This window comes from Salmo salar, chromosome ssa20 (genome assembly GCF_905237065.1).
Source record: "Salmo salar chromosome ssa20, Ssal_v3.1, whole genome shotgun sequence".
NCBI lineage: Eukaryota > Metazoa > Chordata > Actinopteri > Salmoniformes > Salmonidae > Salmo > Salmo salar.
In genome coordinates this window covers 56,120,055-56,139,078 of record NC_059461.1, presented here as the reverse complement: position 1 = coordinate 56,139,078, position 19,024 = coordinate 56,120,055, and the positions used below count along the sequence as shown (strand labels likewise).

The 19,024-nt window shown below is 44.8% G+C and overlaps 1 protein-coding gene across 6 annotated transcripts in view; it reads left to right on the top strand.

The window, feature by feature from the left end:
- LOC106580873 (huntingtin-interacting protein 1) overlaps window positions 1–19,024 on the top strand; it is a 40,200-nt gene that overhangs the window by 6,565 nt on the left and 14,611 nt on the right. For 3 of the 6 annotated variants that reach the window (XM_014162394.2, XM_014162391.2, XM_014162393.2), the window contains exons 2-15: window positions 8,247–8,310; window positions 8,966–9,108; window positions 10,217–10,273; window positions 14,167–14,247; window positions 14,709–14,785; window positions 15,147–15,208; window positions 16,080–16,220; window positions 16,512–16,569; window positions 16,738–16,813; window positions 17,026–17,175; window positions 17,426–17,526; window positions 17,807–17,879; window positions 18,220–18,403; window positions 18,575–18,663. In XM_014162394.2, the coding sequence (XP_014017869.1) occupies window positions 8,247–8,310; window positions 8,966–9,108; window positions 10,217–10,273; window positions 14,167–14,247; window positions 14,709–14,785; window positions 15,147–15,208; window positions 16,080–16,220; window positions 16,512–16,569; window positions 16,738–16,813; window positions 17,026–17,175; window positions 17,426–17,526; window positions 17,807–17,879; window positions 18,220–18,403; window positions 18,575–18,663 (1,356 nt within the window). Of the gene's footprint in view, window positions 1–153; window positions 1,402–8,246; window positions 8,311–8,965; window positions 9,109–10,216; window positions 10,274–12,133; window positions 12,260–14,166; window positions 14,248–14,708; window positions 14,786–15,146; window positions 15,209–16,079; window positions 16,221–16,511; window positions 16,570–16,737; window positions 16,814–17,025; window positions 17,176–17,425; window positions 17,527–17,806; window positions 17,880–18,219; window positions 18,404–18,574; window positions 18,664–19,024 lie in introns of those variants that run through there. The other 3 variants (XM_014162390.2, XM_014162392.2, XM_045703640.1) reach the window with 3 other exon arrangements.

Here is a 19,024-nt window from a genome sequence, read left to right as displayed (position 1 = left end):
ATATGCATGTTTATGGCGAGAGGGAACTAATTTGATACCAGGATTGTTTCTTCAGGACATGTAAGATACTGCATATGTTCATGTTCGCTCTAAATCATTTGCTTATCATTAAACTATATCGAGGTGGTGTTTTTAAGTTGGCCGTGTAGGATATGGTTTGTTATAGGATAGTCCAGACTCCAGTCAGATGCATGTTTTAGTGTAGGCTATAACTAGTGTATTGGGCTATAGTTTGCTAACGAATTTCCCTGGACGGATCGGATGTTTCCCCCTTTTATTTGTTCACAGTAGCCCGTTCTCTATAGTCTTTAGATAACGTAAGCACGCGTACGTTTTTCGCGGTGACTAGAATGTCAACGAGCTATCTGACTGTGTTGTTTTGTTGGACGATAGCGATGTCAGACATACATTTATGGTAGCCCAGCTGCTTTACAATGTGTGTCATGGTCAGATAAATACTTTATATAAGGCTACTAGAGACAGCAGTTTATTTAGTAATAGGTTGAATTGCACAATCCATAAATGTAAAAAAAATTTAAAATACGAACAACCAGGGACATAAGATACAGCATTATAAAAACAAACCATGCATGATTTAGTTCGGACGAATAATCACTCTTATTGATACACAACCATCACATTTTTATTACAGCATGAGTGTTATTGCAAATATCATGGGTTATAGTGACAGAGGCTATGTATGCTGTTGTGAATGATTTATCATGAATGGCCTTCAACAGCCGATGGAGAACGTTGATTAGTAATTTGTGAATAGGGGAATCCCCGCTTGAGAAATCCCCTCAGGGTCAGTTCAACACTGGCAGGACTTGGTGTGAGTTCCGGAGCAGGTGTACTAGCAGGGCCAAAGCACCAAAACTGCCCTTTCAGTGCCAACACAGTGTAGGCTACTCTGGCTCTGTATAGAGGAGTGGGGGAAGGGGGCTGATACGAAAGCATCTCCAGGGGCTTTGTGCTCCTCCCTGAAAGCTCATTGGCATGGAGGTAGCTGCTGAGGACACACAACAGTTTGTTTGTGACAGACACTGGTTGTGATGTGGAAAAAGTTTCTCAGTTGTTCTTGGAAGCAACACCGGTTGCTCAAAGTCATGTTATAAATATGTTATTGGAGCGCTGTTCACTGCTCTGGATCAAACAGACGAAGCCTCAAGGCTGCTCTCCGAGACGAATTCCTCTCTATCTCAGCCAGAGGAGGATAAAGGCCTGCCTGTCAGTGTCCTCTGCTTTGGTCATTTATGTCATGAACTGAGAGACAACGGTATGAAAACATCAACGCTCTTGGCAGATGCAAGAATCAAAAACAGATATCAAATCGTTCTCAAAGAGGGCCCAGAGAACAGCCTTGCCGTTTACATCTTGGGTATAGGCCCCACTATTGTTAAGGTAAACTAAAACCTAGTCTTGTAAGACGATATTACATTTCTACAGTGTCATAGCATCTTTATCAAGGTTAATTAGTGCGAATGTGCATAGAGAAACCACAAACTAATTCAGCTGCAGATGTGCTTGCCCTTTTACAGTGCTTTTATGACGTCAGCTCTTCTTCAGGAATTAGTTTGTGTTTTTCACACAGTCTGTCTAGTGTGACGTAATGTGAAGTGAGTAACTTTTCAGGAAGTGGCTAGTAGCTATTCTTAGTTCAAGATATCCATCTAAAGCAGTCGTTGTCAATAGGAGAACATTATTAGTGTCAAACAGCTACAAATGTTGTGTGTCTGTCTCTGCAAAATGTAAAAAGTATGTCCAATTGACCTATTGGGGCAACTTGGAAGAGGCTGGCAAAGGAAACATGGAGCTGTGAGGTCTGTTTGGGTTGGCACCGGGTACTAGGCCTGAGGTGGAGGAAGAGGGGAGGAGCTGGGTGCATTTTTCAGCAGAAAGGAAATGGGCAGGAAAAAATGTGCCAAGACAGGAAGCCTGATTTGAGCACCCCCCCCCGTCTCTCTACCACACCCCAGACCTACTGACCCTCTCTCCACCACAGCACCTCCGTGTACAGACAGCGACCCATGTTTCCTGTTTTCATTCTCTGCTTACCCATTCCTCTTGAAGTGGTGGACAAGTCTTCACAGTACCAGCGCAGCAGCCCACCATGCACCTTCTGTCCACGGTGCCTGAATCTCCCCATACAGTGCATTCAAAAAGTATTCAGACCCCTTCTATTTTTCCATAGTTTGTTACGTTACAGCTTTTCTAAAATTGACAGGATTGTGTCAAGGCACAAATACCAAAAAATGTATGCAGCATTGAAGGTCCCCAAGAACACAGTGGCCTCCATTATTCTTAAATGGAAGAAGTTTGGAACAACCAATACTTTTCTTAGATCTGGCCGCCCCCACAAACTGAGCGATCGGGGAAGAAGGGCCTTGGTGATGGAGGTGACCAAGAACCTGTTGGTCACTCTGACAGAGCTCCAAAGTTCCTCTGTGGAGATGGGGAAAGCCTTCCAGAAGAACAACCATCTCTGCAGCACTCCACCAATCAGGCCTTTATGGTAGAGTGGCCAGATGAAAGCCACTCCTCATTTAAAAGGCACATGACAGCCTGTTTGGAGTTTGCCAAAAGGCACCTAAAGGACTCTTACACCATGAGAAAAAAGATTCTCTGGTCTGATGAAATCAAGATTGAACTCTTTGGCCTGAATGCTAAGTGTCAATGGGAAGGAGACCTGGCACCATTCCTACGGTGAAGCATGGTGGTGGCAGCATCATGCTGTGGGGATGTTTTCCAGCAGCAGGGACTGGGGGACTAGTCAGGATCGAGTGAAAGATGAACGGCGCAAACTACAGAGAGATCCTTGATGAAAACCTGCTCCAGAGTACTCAGGACCTCAGACTGGGCCAAAGGTTCACCTTCCAACAGGACAACGACCCTAAGCACACAACCAAGACAACGCAGGAGTGGCTTCGGGACAAGTCTTTGAATGTCCTTGAGTGGCCCAGCCAGAGAACGGACTTGAACCTGATCTAACATCTCTGGAGATACCTGAAAATAGCTGTGCGGTGATGCTCCCCATCTAACCTGACAGAGCTTGAGAAGATCTGCAGAGAAGAATGGGAGAAACTCCCCAAATACAGGTGTGCCAAGCTTGTCGTGTCATACCCAAGAAGACTCAAGCTTGTAATTGCTGCCAAAGGTGCTTCAACAAAGTACTGAGTAAAGGGTCTGAACTTTTTTTATACATTTGCAAAAAAATGTAAACCTGTTTTTGCTTTGTCATTATGGGGTGTGTGTGTGTGTGTGTGTGTGTGTGTGTGTGTGTGTGTGTGTGTGTGTAGATTGAGGGGGAAGTAAACAATTGAATCAATTTTAGAATAAGGCTGTAACATAACAATGTGGGAAAAAGTCAGTGGGTCTGAATACTTTCCGAATGCATGGTATAAGATAACACAAACTCTCCCCTTGTTTCTCCCACCCCATAATCGGTGAGTTCATCGTACCGTTCGATCATATGAATGTCCCAAGGTTGGCTGTGAAAAATCTGTGAGATCCTGATTTTTTATTTATGTGTTTTTACTCATTATTTTCTTCAGAAAAAGGAATGTGAGGAATCTACGAAGAGATGTGGCCAGATAAAAGCACTACTGTGGGAACAGGGAATAGTGTGTGCTGCTTGGCCCCTGCTTGTGATTTGGTGTGGTTTCAGCACTGTGTGAACAGCAGATCATCTAAAACACTATAGAGACCACCACCGGAAAAGCACCCCTCTTCCATGTAGCTTCTTCCATAGGACGGCGCATGATTGGCCCAGCGTTCACCGGATTAGGGTTTGGCTGGGAGTAGGCCGTCATTGTAAATAAGAAGTTGTTCTTAACTGACTTGCCTAGTTAAATAAAAATTGTAATGTAACGATGGCAGCTCCCAAAACTCGTTAGAACTCAGGCTTATTTTTATTAGACTGATTGTGTTAATTGATTGATTCAATTGATCATAATTGTTGTTGCACAGGAGTAGAGGGTGCTATCTCTAAATACAGATGTTTTTGGACCATCATTAAGTTTATTCTGCTCTTCAACAAGTTTCCTGGAGCAGTGATAAAAATTATACTTTGCTGCCGTCATAATCATGTAGTGTCCTAGTGCCGATACGTCTGCATGAGACATTCCCTATTATGCCATGGGATGGGCCGTTAGTCATGTTCATGTGAAGCATTCAAAACCATTATTCAAATGTTTTCTTTGGGCAAATAACTCATCAATGTGAGATCGCTGCATTATTAAATGGGCCCTGACTGGGCTGCTTTTAAGGCACCGGCTAGGTCCTGCGCAGTACTAGACAACACAGGCTCATGCTGAATCCCAATCCACCCTTAAGGCCTGGGCACTCCTGTAGATCTCAAAGGATCAGATAGCTTTAAGCAGTATGGTAATTCCTTCACCTTGCCTTCTGATAGGCTGGGTGGAGTTTAAACCATATTGCTCACGCCTATCCTTTAAGAACGGCCTACGCATTCGTTGATAACGTTTGTTTCTTGACAGTGCCGCTGCCACACAGCCAGGCGAGGACTAGCATATCAATGGTGACGGGAGAGGCCTCCAGAGTTCTCTGTGCACGACGTAGGTGTGCCCAGTCCAGACTAGGCTGTCTGTGAGGCAAGCCTCATCCCCCAACACACTCACCACCAGTCTGTTTCTCACTTCCTAATTTAATTTTATAGCAGTCATCATCTCACTGCATCGGCTGCCCATACTGCGATGAGATGAGTTAATAGGCCTGTCAATGCCAGCTAGCCGCTCCAGCTTCCAGTCCCATTGGCTTGCCAGGAGTCCTGGGCAGCTGACGCTCTCTTTCAGATGGACGACAAAGTCGCTCTGTGGACTAATTGGGTCGTTCCTGTGTGGGAACCGCTTGCACAAGTGCTGGGAGCCTTTCATCGTTCCTTGGTTTTCAGAAACTTTTTATTAATTTTTTTTAGGGGGAAAATTGGTGTGGTGTTTTGAGTGAAATGTAAGGGTAGATACGAGTGCTATTTTTACACTGAACAAAAATATAAATGCAACATGTAAAGTGTTGGTCCCATGTTTCATGAGCTGGAAATAAAGATCCCAGAAATGTTTCATATGCACAAATTTGTTTACATCCCTGTTAGTGAGCATTTCTCCTATGCCAAGATAATCCATCCACCTGACAGGTGTGGCATATCAAGAAGCAGATTTAAACAGCATGATCATTACACAGGTGAACCTTGTGCTGGGGACAATAAAAGGTCACTCTAAAATGTGCAGTTTTGTCACACAACACAATATGCATGTTGACTGCAGGAATGTCCTCCAGAGTTGTTGCCAGAGAATTGAATGTTAATTTCTCTACCATAAGATGCCTCCAACGTCGTTTTATAGAATTTGACAGTACGTCCAACCGGCTTCTCAACCTCAGACTACGTGTATGGCGTTGTGTGGGCGAGCAGTTTGCTGATGTCAACGTTATGAACAGAGCGCCCCATGGTGGCGGTGGGATTATGGTATGGGCAGGTATAAGTTACGAACACAATTGCGTTTTATCGATGGCAATTTGAATGCACAAAGATACCGTGGCAAGATCCTGAAGCCCATTGTTGTGCCATTCATCTGCCGCCATCACCCCATGTTTCAGCATCATAATGTACAGCCCCATGTCACAAGGATCTGTCCACAATTCCTGAAAGATGAAAATGTCCCATCGACGTGTACGACAGCGTGTTCCCGCCAATATCCAGCAACTTCGCACAGCCATTGAAAACGAATGGGACAACATTCCACAGGCCACAATCAACAGCCTGATCAACTCTAGGCAAAGGAGATCCCGCTCTGCATAAGGCAGATGGTGGTCACACCAGATATTGACTGGTTTTCTGATCCATGCCCATATAAAAATTAAAAAATATATATCTGTGACCAACAGATGCATATCTGTATTCCCAGTCAGGGGAAATCCATAGATTAGGGCCCTAATTTATTTCAATTGACTGATTTCCTTATATGAACTGTAACTCAGTAAAATTGTAGAAATTGTTGTGTTTATATTTTTGTTCAGTATAGAAGATGCTGTAGACTGTATTTGCAGTATTTATATCCAAGTGGAATCTAGATATGAGATTTTGTCCAGTCTCCTCCTAAGCGGTTTTCAATAAGTCTCATCCATCCTGCAGTGGATTCTCACAGACAAACAATGGTGACACTTGAAAAGGTCAAACATTAGCTTGCCTGTGGTCAGATCTTCAGTAAACACAGAGGAAACCACAGGAGACTTTGGTCAGATATATGGCTCTGTGTTGATATGATGACACACACATCTCTTGGCTTGTGCTTGATTATGTAACAACAGGAGTTCTACCAGTAGCACCAGTGTCCATATCAACCCTGCATGTATGTTTTCATGATCGAAGGCACGGCTAGTAGATTTGAGCATGGTTTGTCCTCTGCAGGGCTACAAGCTAAGCAAAGACACACGGCTGGAGTGGAATTTAAACCAGGGAGCAGTGTGTTGAGAGCTGTTGGCCAGCTCTGCATTCTTCTCTTCCTCCTCTTCAGAAGTCACAGCTGTGACTTAATGACAGTCACCCTGTGAGTCGATCTTGTCAATACAAAGCCCGTCTTTGTCACCTTGAGCTGGGATATGCCATTTGTAATGAGGCTGAGAGAAAAAGACACACAGAAACGTAGGCTATTTTGTCTGCTCTCGTCAGGACTGTTGCGCCCCTAGTGTGTGTGTGTTTCAAAACTGTACACACACACACACACACACACTGCAACTGGACAAGTGAAGCCCACACGGGGCCAGTTTGCTGAGGATTGCTTTCTTGAATATTCAGAACAAGTAGGCTACTTGTAGGGTACAAGTATTCCCTTTTGTTACTGACAATTCTTTTATTATATAAACTCGGCAAAAAAAGAAACGTCAACTGTGTTTATTTTCAGCAAACTTAACGTGTAAATATTTGTATGAACATAACAAGATTCAACAACTGAGACATAAACTGAACAAGTTCCACAGACATGTGACTAACAGAAATGGAATAATGTATCCCTGAACAAAGGGGGGGTCAAAATCAAAATGAACAGTCAGTATCTGGTGTGGCCACCAGCTGCATTAAGTACTGCAGTGCATCTCCTCTTCATGGACTGCGCCAGATTTACCAGCTGTGAGACGTTACCCCACTCTCCCACCAAGGCACCTGCAAGTTCCCGGACATTTCTGTGGAGAATGACCCTAGCCCTCCGATCCAACAGGTCCCAGACGTGCTCAACTGGATTGAGATCCGGGCTCTTCGCTGGCCATGGCAGAACACTGACATTCCTGTCTTACAGGAAATCACGCCTGCAATGACAACAAGCTCAGTCCGATGATGCTGTGACACACCGCCCCAGACCATGACGGACCCTCCACCTCCAAATCGATCCCGCTCCAGAGTACAGGCCTCGGTGTAACGCTCATTCCTTCGACGATAAACGCGAATCCGACCATCACCCCTGGTGAGACAAAACCGCAACTCATCAGTGAAGCACACTTTTTGCCAGTCCTGTCTGGTCCAGCGACGGTGGGTTGTCTGTCCAGTCTCCCTGTAGTGCTGTCTTAGGTGTCTCACAGTACGGACATTGCAGATGTGGCCAGGGCAATAAATTGCAGTCTTCATGTCTCCTTGCAGCATGCCTAAGGCACGTTCATGCAGATGAGCAGGGACCCTGGGCATCTTTCTTTTGGTGTTTTTCAGTCAGTAGAAAGGCCTCTTTAGTGTCCTAAGTTTTCATAACTGTGACCTTAATTGCCTACCGTCTGTAAGCTGTTAGTGTCTTAACGACCGTTCCAGAGGTGCATGTTCATTAATTGTTTATGGTTCATTGAACAAGCATTGGAAACCCTTTACAATGAAGATCTGTGAAGTTATTTGGATTTTTACAAATTATCCTTGAAAGACAGGGTCCTGAATAAGGGACGTTTCTTTTTTTGTTGTTGCTGAGTTTAGTTGCTGTCAGGGTGGGTGTGTGTGTGTGTGTGTGTGTGTGTGTGTTCTAATGGTTCAGTTAAAGTATGGTGTTTGAAACATTAGGGTTAGGCTTTGATTGCCACATCATAGACCTGTAGTCTACTGAATGTGTTAACAGTAATTCACTATGGTAACAGTAATTCACTAAATCATCTAAACATAATTATTTGTGTGTTCTGTGTTCCTCAGAGTGAGGAGTGAAAAGCATCTCCCTGATTTGGTATTTTCTGTCTCTTTCCTCTTTCCCTCCACTTCCTCTGCACAGGCTGTGAGCATCAACAAGGCCATCAACACGCAGGAAGTCGCCGTCAAAGAGAAGCATGCCAGGAATATCCTCCTTGTGGTGCCGGGTGTGTCGCTGTGTGTGCAGTGTCTGTTAGTTGTGTGCGTAGTGTGTGTGTGTTGGATAGAATCTGTTTTCCTCTGACTATAGAGAAATGAGAGCTGTGTTTATGTTGATTCCCATGGGTTTGTGGAAGCTCTTGAGTGTTCCTTCATGACTCAGGGTTATGTTTGTGGAAGCTCTTGAGTGTTCCTTCATGACTCAGGGTTATGTTTGTGGAAGCTCTTGAGTGTTCCTTCATGACTCAGGGTTATGTTTGTGGAAGCTCTTGAGTGTTCCTTCATGACTCAGGGTTATGTTTGTGGACGCTCTTGAGTGTTCCTTCATGACTCAGGGTTATGTTTGTGCAAAACAATATTGTAACGTGACCGTGGTTGTCTGCCGGGACCAGGCCATTCATTTAGCCGTGTCTGAGAAAGAGACCAAGAGACAGACTGCTCTGTACGGTCTTTCTGTGAGATATGTTCAGAGATGTGTGAGAGGTTTTCAGCCCCTCTTGAGAGAACAATGGATGTTGAATAGGCAAGCAAAACACCTCGATGTTAACTCCCCCGGCACATTTTGTCATATCAGCCTTCGTCAGAGTATGTGTTCTCTCTCTGCCATCTCCTGTGTGTTTCTCCTTGACTGGTCTGTCTCACCCTGTATCCTGGGGACACACCATGAGAAGGGCGCCCACACCTTCTGGGCGGCGGTCAACCGGCTGCCGCTCTCCAGCAATGCGGTGCTCTGCTGGAAGTTCTGCCACGTCTTCCACAAGCTGCTGCGAGACGGCCATCCCAACGTAAGTCTGAACCCACCAACACAGCCCTGATGGGACACACACCTGGGTCGCCATCTTTAAGGCGTGCAATAGAGAACATTTTGCAACGGAAAATGGAAATGAGCATTTGTTATTGGACAAGACTCTGTAGTCCTTCCCAGTTTCACTCTGTTTTCTTTCGTTTGGTGACTAATGAACACGATCCTGAGCATGCTGCATGCCAGGGACATGCCCATCTCTCCGTAGACTTGATACAACAAATACAATATTCCCTGTTTATTACTCAGCTGGCTTTGGTTCGAAGCCAAGCAGGATAGGGCCAGGGTTGGGCTTGAATGGGGACTGACGGTCTCCACAACACCTATACCAAGACTAGGGGTGTTAACCCTGGTCGCCCTGTCTTAATTCCTATTCTGGCTCTCCTCATCCCCAGCTTCCAATTGGCTAATTTCAACCCCTCTCTTGTCCTCTCCCCTGCAACTCTTCCCCAGGTCATTACTGTAAATGAGTGTGTGTTTTCCGTTAACTTACCTGGTAAAAGAAGGTTAAAGTCAACTAAATATAGGGGCGGTTTCCCGGAAACAGATCAAGCTTAGTTCTGGACAAAAAAGCTACTTAAATGGAGATTCTCCGTTGCTTTTAGTCCAGGACTAGACTTAGTCTGTGTCCAACAAACCGGCCCATAGGGAATATCATTTGAGATTTGCACTTAATTCAGAATAGCTGTTAGTCTGGTCCAAGATTTGGGATCTGCTGCCTTGCCAAGTCATATTGCATTGTCATGCCAAACGCAAACAGATCTGGGGCCAGGCTACATAGCGTCTACGTTTAAGGAAATATATCCTACTGTACAGTGAGATGACAACCACCAGTTTAGCCAAATTAGCTACAACCTCCAAGGACTAGCATCACGCACCATGCAAATTATCAGCATAGTGCTGTTCCCACACCCCCATACACATTCATTCACTTCTGAGCACCCTGGCGATTGCACAACACACTGGCCTTGAACACACCCACACAATGCATACAGTACAACTTCACGTAGCGCTCTCTGTTGAATCAGCAACATTCTGAACGTTTGGCTTGTGGCTTCAGCCATGTCTAAATTCTCTTTCTGTGTGTTCAGGTGATAAAGGACTCGATTAGGAACAAGGCGGACCTCAGTGACATGAGCAGAATGTGGGTAAGGACCAGAACACAGCACCGACGGTTTCCATTAGGGCCCTAAGGCCAGGAAAAACTCTCAGCCCCAGTCATCATGTCTCTTAACCGGCAGGCTGGCAGAGACACATTGGCTGTGTCGGAAATGGCACCCTATTCCCTATATAGTGCACTAAGTTTGACAAGAGCCCTCTGCGGGCCCTGTTCAGAAGTAGTGCACTATATAGGGTAGGGCTGACCCCAATTAGTCGTTTGGACGATATGTTGGTCAAACGCAATTTTTGGGGGGGGTCGAGCAGTAGCAAATTCTTTAAAAAAAATGTTTATGGCACATGAGACACATGTCTTATTCGCGCCCATCTCGGTGAACTAATCCATTGTGGAGGCCGCGGGGATGGCACAGTCCAAGAAGGGGAGTGTGGCTAAGATGCACGTCTCTAGAATGCACGCTCTCCCGCCAATTTGTGCACATTCATTGTTGTGTGAATTGTTTGCATTTGATTGTTAGTGTATATCAATTCCTCATTACATACTGTATATCACCAGTAGTACATTTATAGTTAATTCCTAGAATTTCAAATCTACAATGTTTGTTTGGTTATGGTAATTTCTGTTAATGCATTCAATATATTATTATTATTATTATTATTATTATTATTATTATTATTTCCTGTTCTCATTGTCAGAGTGGACACGTTGTTTGCAGAGTGCACAACCTATGCTGCACTTGTGAGAAAGTAGTTTTTGTTTAATTCCATTTACGAGTTTTGTTAATTTAGTCATTGTCTTTTGTTTGGAGTGCTCCTGTCAATGTTGAGTAAGGACACGGACCTGATTACCCGTAGAAGTAGGCCTATAGGCTACCTGGCCTGCATGTACATGTAGGCATATAAATGTGCCCATTTGGGGATCTGATAGTATTGATTGGCTTAATTCACCTCCACTAATGACCTGTGGATCTTCTAAAAGTAATGTTTTCTTCACCTCAAACAGCAAGCAAACAAAGTCTGTTTCAACATTCATTGAGAATGACAATAGTTCCTCAATGTATTAAAAAAATATTTCCAGCTCTCCTTTTCTCTCCCAGCGTGAAAGGGGATAATGGCATGCTCTGATCCAGTGGAAAATAGTCCTACTACTAGTCCTACTGCTTTTCCCCGGTGTAAATAGACTACAGCTGTGTCTGTCCTGAGCTCACTGGTTCAGGAAACTGAGGGCCCAGAATATTTTATACTATGTTGCAAGTTTTCTAGCATGAACTTCAGGCCTGACCAAGTTAATGGTTGATACGATGTTTCTAGTGCGTTGCAGACCATATGTCGCCAATGTGATTTATAGTCTTATTTCTTTTTCTCTGGATATTTTCTACCTGCAGGCCGCAGTGTTGTTATTTGTTGGCTTTATATGTAGGCTATTTTTATTGTAGTTGGCAATAGAAGTTACAACCCTAAAAAGTATCATTTTCATGTAAATTTGGATCAAATTTTGATTAGCCATTTTGAGATATGAAGACGTTATAATAAATTAAATGAGTGTTCCACAAAAATGTGCATATGAAAACCATAACTGGCACGCAGGTAAATTGGCATTCCATAGGGAATACGATGTGATTTAGAGCACATATGTCATGTACAGTGACTGAGGGAGTAAAATCATCATCACCACCATGTCATCATTATTATCAGCGTGGTGTGTCCATGCCAGTCTGCTGTCAGTTAGTGTTGCCATCGGAGGGACCGACATTCTAATAGGTGACCGTCACAGCAATGTGGTTCTGCTAAACCGGAGTCAGACTAAATAACACACACGCTGCTGTTATGGTATCCTAATGGTGCTACTGTGTATAAACTATTGCTTTACACTCTTTTTGGGGGGGGGGCTGTTTCCATCCAGGTGAATGATTGATTCAGGACTGTTATTTTTACATGAAATAACCACCTTTCAACAAAAGAGTTGCCTCTGGGTTGCAGCAGTGAAGTGGAAAAAACGATTACTGCTCAGGCATTCAGTGAGTAGGAAGGGGGGTAGTAGGGTCTCGTCACCTTTTCCTGGAAGTACACTTAGTTGGGTCTCTCGTGGTATTTGCTAATGGTACAAAATATACTAGGACTCTGGGATAGTGACATTGATGTCCAGTACTGCTTCCTTCCTGTTGTGACATCACACTGAGGGCCGAAAGAAAGGGAAGTGAGAAGAAGCAATTGAATGGCTATTCAGTTTTTGACACACACACACCCATACTACATGATGTGTGGGTTGACTCATAACCCACAGTTCTTGTGGTTACATCTGTGGGCGGGCGGGTTTAAGGTCATTTAAAAATGGTGTGAATGAAGGGTGGGTGGTTGGGGGTCAGGTTGAATAAAGAGAAAAGAATACTTATAAATTACACAAGAATTATACATAAACTTAAATTGCACAAGAATTATACATTTTTCTTTCATTATTTTAGGCTATCTGTCATTCGTGCGTAAGCAAGCCTAAGCTTTAGGGCCTAACTGTACGCGCGCCTTAGGCCTTCAAATAGGCCTCTGGCATGTCAAGGGAACTGTAGCCTGCTGTTCAGATGGGTTCAATAGAAACTGAAATCTGGACACTGACTGGAGGTTAATAACATCTCACAGCCTTAATATTAACTCCTGCAGAATTAAGCATTACTTACAGTGAAATTATACACCAAATGTAGGCAACAATATTTTATTTTATTTATCCGGAACAATATTTTATTTCAGTATCTTGAAAGAATGCAAATGTTCAGTCAGCACCTCTACAGATATATATCTTTATATATGTACAGTACCAGTCAAAAGTTTGGACACACCTACTCATTCCAGGGTTTTTCTTAATTTTTTAAACTATTTCATACATTTTAGAATAATAGTGAAGACATAAACTATGAAATAACACATATGGAATCATGTAGTTAGCAAAAAAAGTGTTAAACAAATCAAAATATTTTAGATTCTTCAAAGTAGCCGACCTTTGCCTTGATGACAGCTTTGCACACTCTTGGCATTCTCTCAACCAGCTGTCTGACTCTTAATGTTGTCTTTCAATAGCAGCACCATATCACCAAGTAATATTCTGAGTGTGTAAATATACTTGGCAAATAAAGGTGATTCTGATCAGCATCATAAAAGCTGATAAGTATTTCAACCACATAAAATATGCATCCGAGCCAAACTCAGATCTTATCAGAAACATGTTGGGTTGTTTTCACAGCTTTCAATTTCCTTGCAAGCGGTCAAACTGATGCAGTCTTTTTTTATTTTTAGTTATTGCATTTTCTCCCCGGTCCCTAAACATCTTTGCTCTGCGAAGAAGCAGAGATGACAAATGGATCTTTACTGACGTCAACTAGATTTAAACATTCATTCTATCGATTTATGACATTATTCTGGTGAGCATTTTTTGTCTTCTAGGGCAACATATAATGACAGAGAAGCTGCACGTATCTAGTTATAGATTATAAAATTATAAGCAGAAACATATCTAAAATCAGGCAAAACTAATCTTGCACCCCCTGTCAAAAAATTGTTCCGCCGCTTTGACTGTAGCCTACAATGCATTTTCTATATTAGCGGGTTAGGGTCGGGTGTGGGCCTCAGATTTTCACTTTATCACATAGTCGGGCTCTGCTGATGGGTTAGCAATCACGAGAGGGTGCAGGTGAACAAAGAGCTGACCCGCGCACCACTGACACACAAACACACATACTATTGACACACGCATACAGTGTAGGACTTTGCAGAAGCAGATCCATTTTATTTAATGATAAAAATTCCTTCTGCAATGTCAGCAACTAGCGATCCCTTTAGGAACTCTCCCAAGCCTCTGGAGAAGATCATGTCTCTCACTTTCACCTGGTCTCTCTCTCTCCGGTGTCTCACTCCATCTGTTCCCCTCTGCCCTCAGGGTCACCTGAGTGAAGGCTATGGGAAGTTGTGCAGCATCTACCTCAAACTGCTTATCACCAAGATGGAGTTCCACGTCAAAGTGAGTAATGCCCCAGCCTGTATGACTGACAGACAGACCAGTCTCCCGTCTCTCTCTCATATACCCTTCTCGAGGGATATTCCTCACACAGACACACTTCTCTAAAACAAATGGCCTTTTTAGGAATCAGTAGTTCATAGGCAGCTAAGCTCAGTGAAATACTGCAGGCAGCAGACTTGGTGTTGCTCTGGAGGTTTTAGTTATTGTTCCTGATTTTTGTTTTTTAAATGGAGATGCCTATTGAATTGGGAAAAACCGAGGGTAAATCTCAATTGTATTTCCTTGATTCCTCACGTCCTATCTCCTCATCTCCTTCTCAAAGAACATTGTAACAGAAGACCTTGAATCTTCTCCGTCCGATGCGTTTTGAGGAGGGAAGGCAAGATGAGACGAGGAATCATGGAAATACAATTGAGATTCAGACCCATTTCTGATATGACTCGTTCTTCCCTCTCCACCAGAATCCCCGTTTCCCCGGCAACCTTCAGATGTCAAACAGGCAGCTTGACGAGGCGGGAGAAAACGACGTCAACAACTTGTGAGTGTCGCTTGCCTTAGTTGTTCCTGCCGAACCACAGAGGGCTGGATCTAAAATGATACATATTGTAATATATCTCCAATGTTCCCTTTGATTATGATTACAGATGTTGAAAATGCAGAATTATTTTTGTTATTGCCTTCTATTAGACTCCATATAGAGCACATGACTCTTGTTATATGTATACAAACCAACTCAGGGTCATTGCTACATGGGTCTTACAGCCTCTGTATGTGTGATGTGTAGGCTATGCCTCCACTTTACATGCTGGGAACCCTCCAATCCAACACCTTTGTGTGTATGTTTGGTGTGTGTGTGTGTGTTTGGTGTGTGTGTGTGTGTGTGTGTCCTCTCACTACAGCTTCCAGTTGACAGTGGAGATGTTGGACTACCTGGAGTGTGAGCTCAACCTCTTCCTAGGTGGTAAGCTATTTCTCTCTCTCTTTCTCTCGCGCTTTCTTTTTATGTGTGTGTGTGTGTGTGTGTGTGTGTGTGTCAAGGTCATGTTCATCTGTGCACACAACGGAAAACATTTTGCAACCGAAAACAAAAATGAGCATTTCTTAAGTCCAGGTTTTCCCCTTTTTTTGTTTTTTTCCATTCTCTTTCGTTTGGGGCAAAATGAACAGGACCCTGGTTTTGGCGTCATAGGCTATGTCCCAATAGCCGCACTAGCATACCACTTAGAATGTGTGCCCAATATATTGCTTAATTGAAAGTAGTGTACTGGCATGGACATTAAAACAGAGCTATACAGTACTCTCCTGTCTCCCGGCCTCTATAAGCTCTTCACAAAGTAAAACACATATTTCATCTTCCATTTGTCTCAACATGATTGCCCTTCTGCATCCATTTGAACAGTCTCAGTAGGACTCATTTCTACCCTGTCTCTTCATCTCATACACACACACACACACACACACACACACACACACACACACAGACTCTTTGCCTCCCATCAGGAGAGATGTTTTGCAGGCTAAAGCATCACGTCACCCAAGAGCTGAGAGCCCTGACTGTGTGTGTCAGGGTTTGGCTGCACAGGAAACCACACCTCTGTGTGGAGGGAACGACTGGGTCTGTAGGGACTGGCATCAGAATGGGAGGGAGGGAGTGCAAAGGCGATGGAGGGACTGAAAGAGAGCTGGTATGAGAGAGGAAGAGAGACTGTTGGAGTACACTCATTGGTTGATTGCCTGTGCACATACGCACGCACACACTGTGTGTGTGTGTGTGTGTGTGAGAGAGAGAGAGAGAGAGATGATCACTGATGTGTGTGTGTCCTCCCTTGCAGTGTTCAGCTCCTTGGACATGTCGCGGTCTGTGTCGGTGACGGCTGCGGGCCAGTGTCGCCTGGCTCCCCTGATCCAGGTCATCCTGGACAGCAGCCACCTGTACGACTACACCGTCAAGCTGCTTTTCAAGCTGCACTCCTGTGAGTCCAACACACGCCCCCCGCTGGACAAATAGCAGAGTGACAGCCTGAATACCTCATACTTGGCTACTAATCTAAGGCCAACAGTTTTTCCTGTGACCTTCCCAGAAAAACTATGGCTATTCCAAGGGCACATAATTCACATCATTTTCTTGGTCATATCATAGGGTTAGGAAATGCCTAAAACCTTAATACACACACACACACACACACACACTGTAGTACATCCACATTCTCAGTAGTTTCACATACACACACATTCCAAAACTCTGATCTGTCTGTCTGTTCCAGGCCTTCCTGCTGACACACTCCAGGGCCACAGAGACCGCTTCCAGGAGCAGTTCAACAAGTCAGTTCACACACAAGTCACGGACCGCGTCCCAAATGGCGCCCTATTCCCTATGTAGTGCACTAGTTTTGACCAGAGCCCCTAGTGCTCCGCCACCTGACCTAACTCAGGTGTGATGATGAAGGTGGAGTGTTTCATCGGTGTGTGTGTGTGTGTTGTCTCTGCTAGGCTGAAGAGTCTGTTTTACCGCTCCAGTAACCTGCAGTACTTCAAGAGGCTCATTCAGATCCCACAGTTACCTGAGGTAAGAGTCCTCCTGAACTAGCCTGTAGATCAGACAGGATCTCTGCTGTGTATTATCAAGTAAATACTGTCACGCATGTACAAAGTCTCCAAATTTCTCTGTTGCCCTTGCTTACTCTTGGGGAATTTGGGCCCAGGTTGCTGTTCAGCTACTTGGGTTAAGTGCTATACAATTTGATTAATTATGCTCGCTCTCTCTCTCTCTGCTGTCAGAACCCACCTAACTTCCTGCGGGCGTCGGCGTTGTCGGAGCACATCAGTCCCGTGGTAGTCATCCCAGCTGAGTCGTCCTCCCCCGAGATGGAACACATGGCGGACTTGGTGACAGAGGACCTGGTGGATACCGACATCCCCGCCCAGCCGGTAGCCCCATTACTGCTTTCTTATGGGGCGCCGTTTGTAACGTGCCATATTGCGTGTGAAATATGAATTTCTTGCACTAGCTGACTCACACACGGAATGCATTTTTTCTCTCACAAAATATGCCATGTTACAGACGGTGCCCTTCCTGTGTTCTGTCTTAGGAGTTGTGTATCTGTCAACTTAACCTAATGAAACCTAAAGCCTATAGAACGACTGTCTGTCTCTGTCTTGCTGTGTTGGTTCCGACTAGGCTGCTGTGGTAGAGCCCAGGTTCGACGACCTCTTTGGCACGTCCGCCGCCACGGACCCCTTCAATTTCAACAGTCAGAACGGGATGCTCAAGGACGACAAGTAAGACACCAGAACCAAACTGCTACACTCTGGATGACCAAATTTGACATTTGTAGGATATCCTTGGTCTGTATAGATTGTCACACAATTCAGACCACACTGACCTCTAATAGAGGCATTGAAAGCCCTGCAGCTTTCCGTCCCAGAACGTTTTGCAATGGAGAACCGAAAATACGCTTTTATCATTGGCCACATCCAGCTATTTCTTTCCCTGTTTCGGACTGTTTTCCTCCATTTGGTGTCTAATGAACACGACCTTGTCCTGTCCTGTTTCCATTAGGGACCGCCTGATCGAGCAGCTGACACGGGAGATCCAGGCCCTCAGGGAGGAACTGGAGTCCTTCAGATTGGAGGTGAGGAGGGGGGAGGAGGTTTAATGAGGCACTTGAGCCACTACAGAGGCAGTTCTCTATAATGCCTGAACTTCTGAGGCAGTGTGTTTACACACTATTGAAACATAACACTCTCTCCCTCCTCTCTCTCTTTCCGTTCTCTCTCTCTCTCTTTCCGTTCTCTCTCTCTCTCTTTCCGTTCTCTCTCTCTCTCTTTCCATTCGCTCTTTCTGTTCTCTCTCTTTCTGTCCTCTCTCTCTTTCTCCGTCCTCTCTCTTTCCGTTCTCTCTCTTTCCGTTCTCTCTCTCTCTCTCTCTCTCTCTCTCTCTCTCTCTCTCTTTCTGTTCTCTCTCTCTCTCAGAGTGGGCGTCTGTGCCAGGCGCTGCGGGGGCGTGTCGATGAGCTGGAGGCGGAGCTAGCAGAGCAGAGCCACCTGAGGATGCAGGCGTTGGGAGAGGGCGAGTTCCTGCGGGCGGAGCTTGACGACCTGCGTCGGGTCAAAGAGGACACGGAGAAAGAGCAGCGAAGCCTCACTGAGATCGAGAGTGAGTCCAGAGACGGCCCGCCAGACAACCCCAGGCCACAAGATTTACATGAGTCACTCAAATATCTTCTTACTGTACCTTCAGCTGATATCAATGTGTGCATATCTCAGGTTGGGATTCAGCCATCTGACTGTTGTGTCAATAACAGCGCTGTCTGTCCGTGTGTCTCAGGGAAAGCGGTGGCCAACGAGCAGCGCTACGTCAAGCTGAAGGAGAAGTACACAGAGCTGGTGCAGAGTCACGCTTATCTGCTGAGGAAGGTAGGCCCATTCAGACCCCTTATGATCGAAAAACCTCAGACTCATGGTGCAGGCTGACTCCTACCCCTCTCAGCCAGTCCCATTTAGCTCCCTTCTCATTGGCCCAAATCCGTCCATGTTTGCAGATCTGAAGGGTCTGGATAAGTATAAAGTGTAGTGGTAGAGCTTTCACCATATTGCTTCCACCAATCAGAGGGTTTGGGCCGAGGGAGGGGGAGTAGCGTGTGATCAGGGACCCCTATACATTCTGTACTGTAACATTTCTTTGGAGAATACACTTCTAGCAGCAATGCTCACACATTTCCTCCACATTTCTTGTTTGCAATTCTAAAAACTCTTCCCTCACCTAAAACCGTCTGTG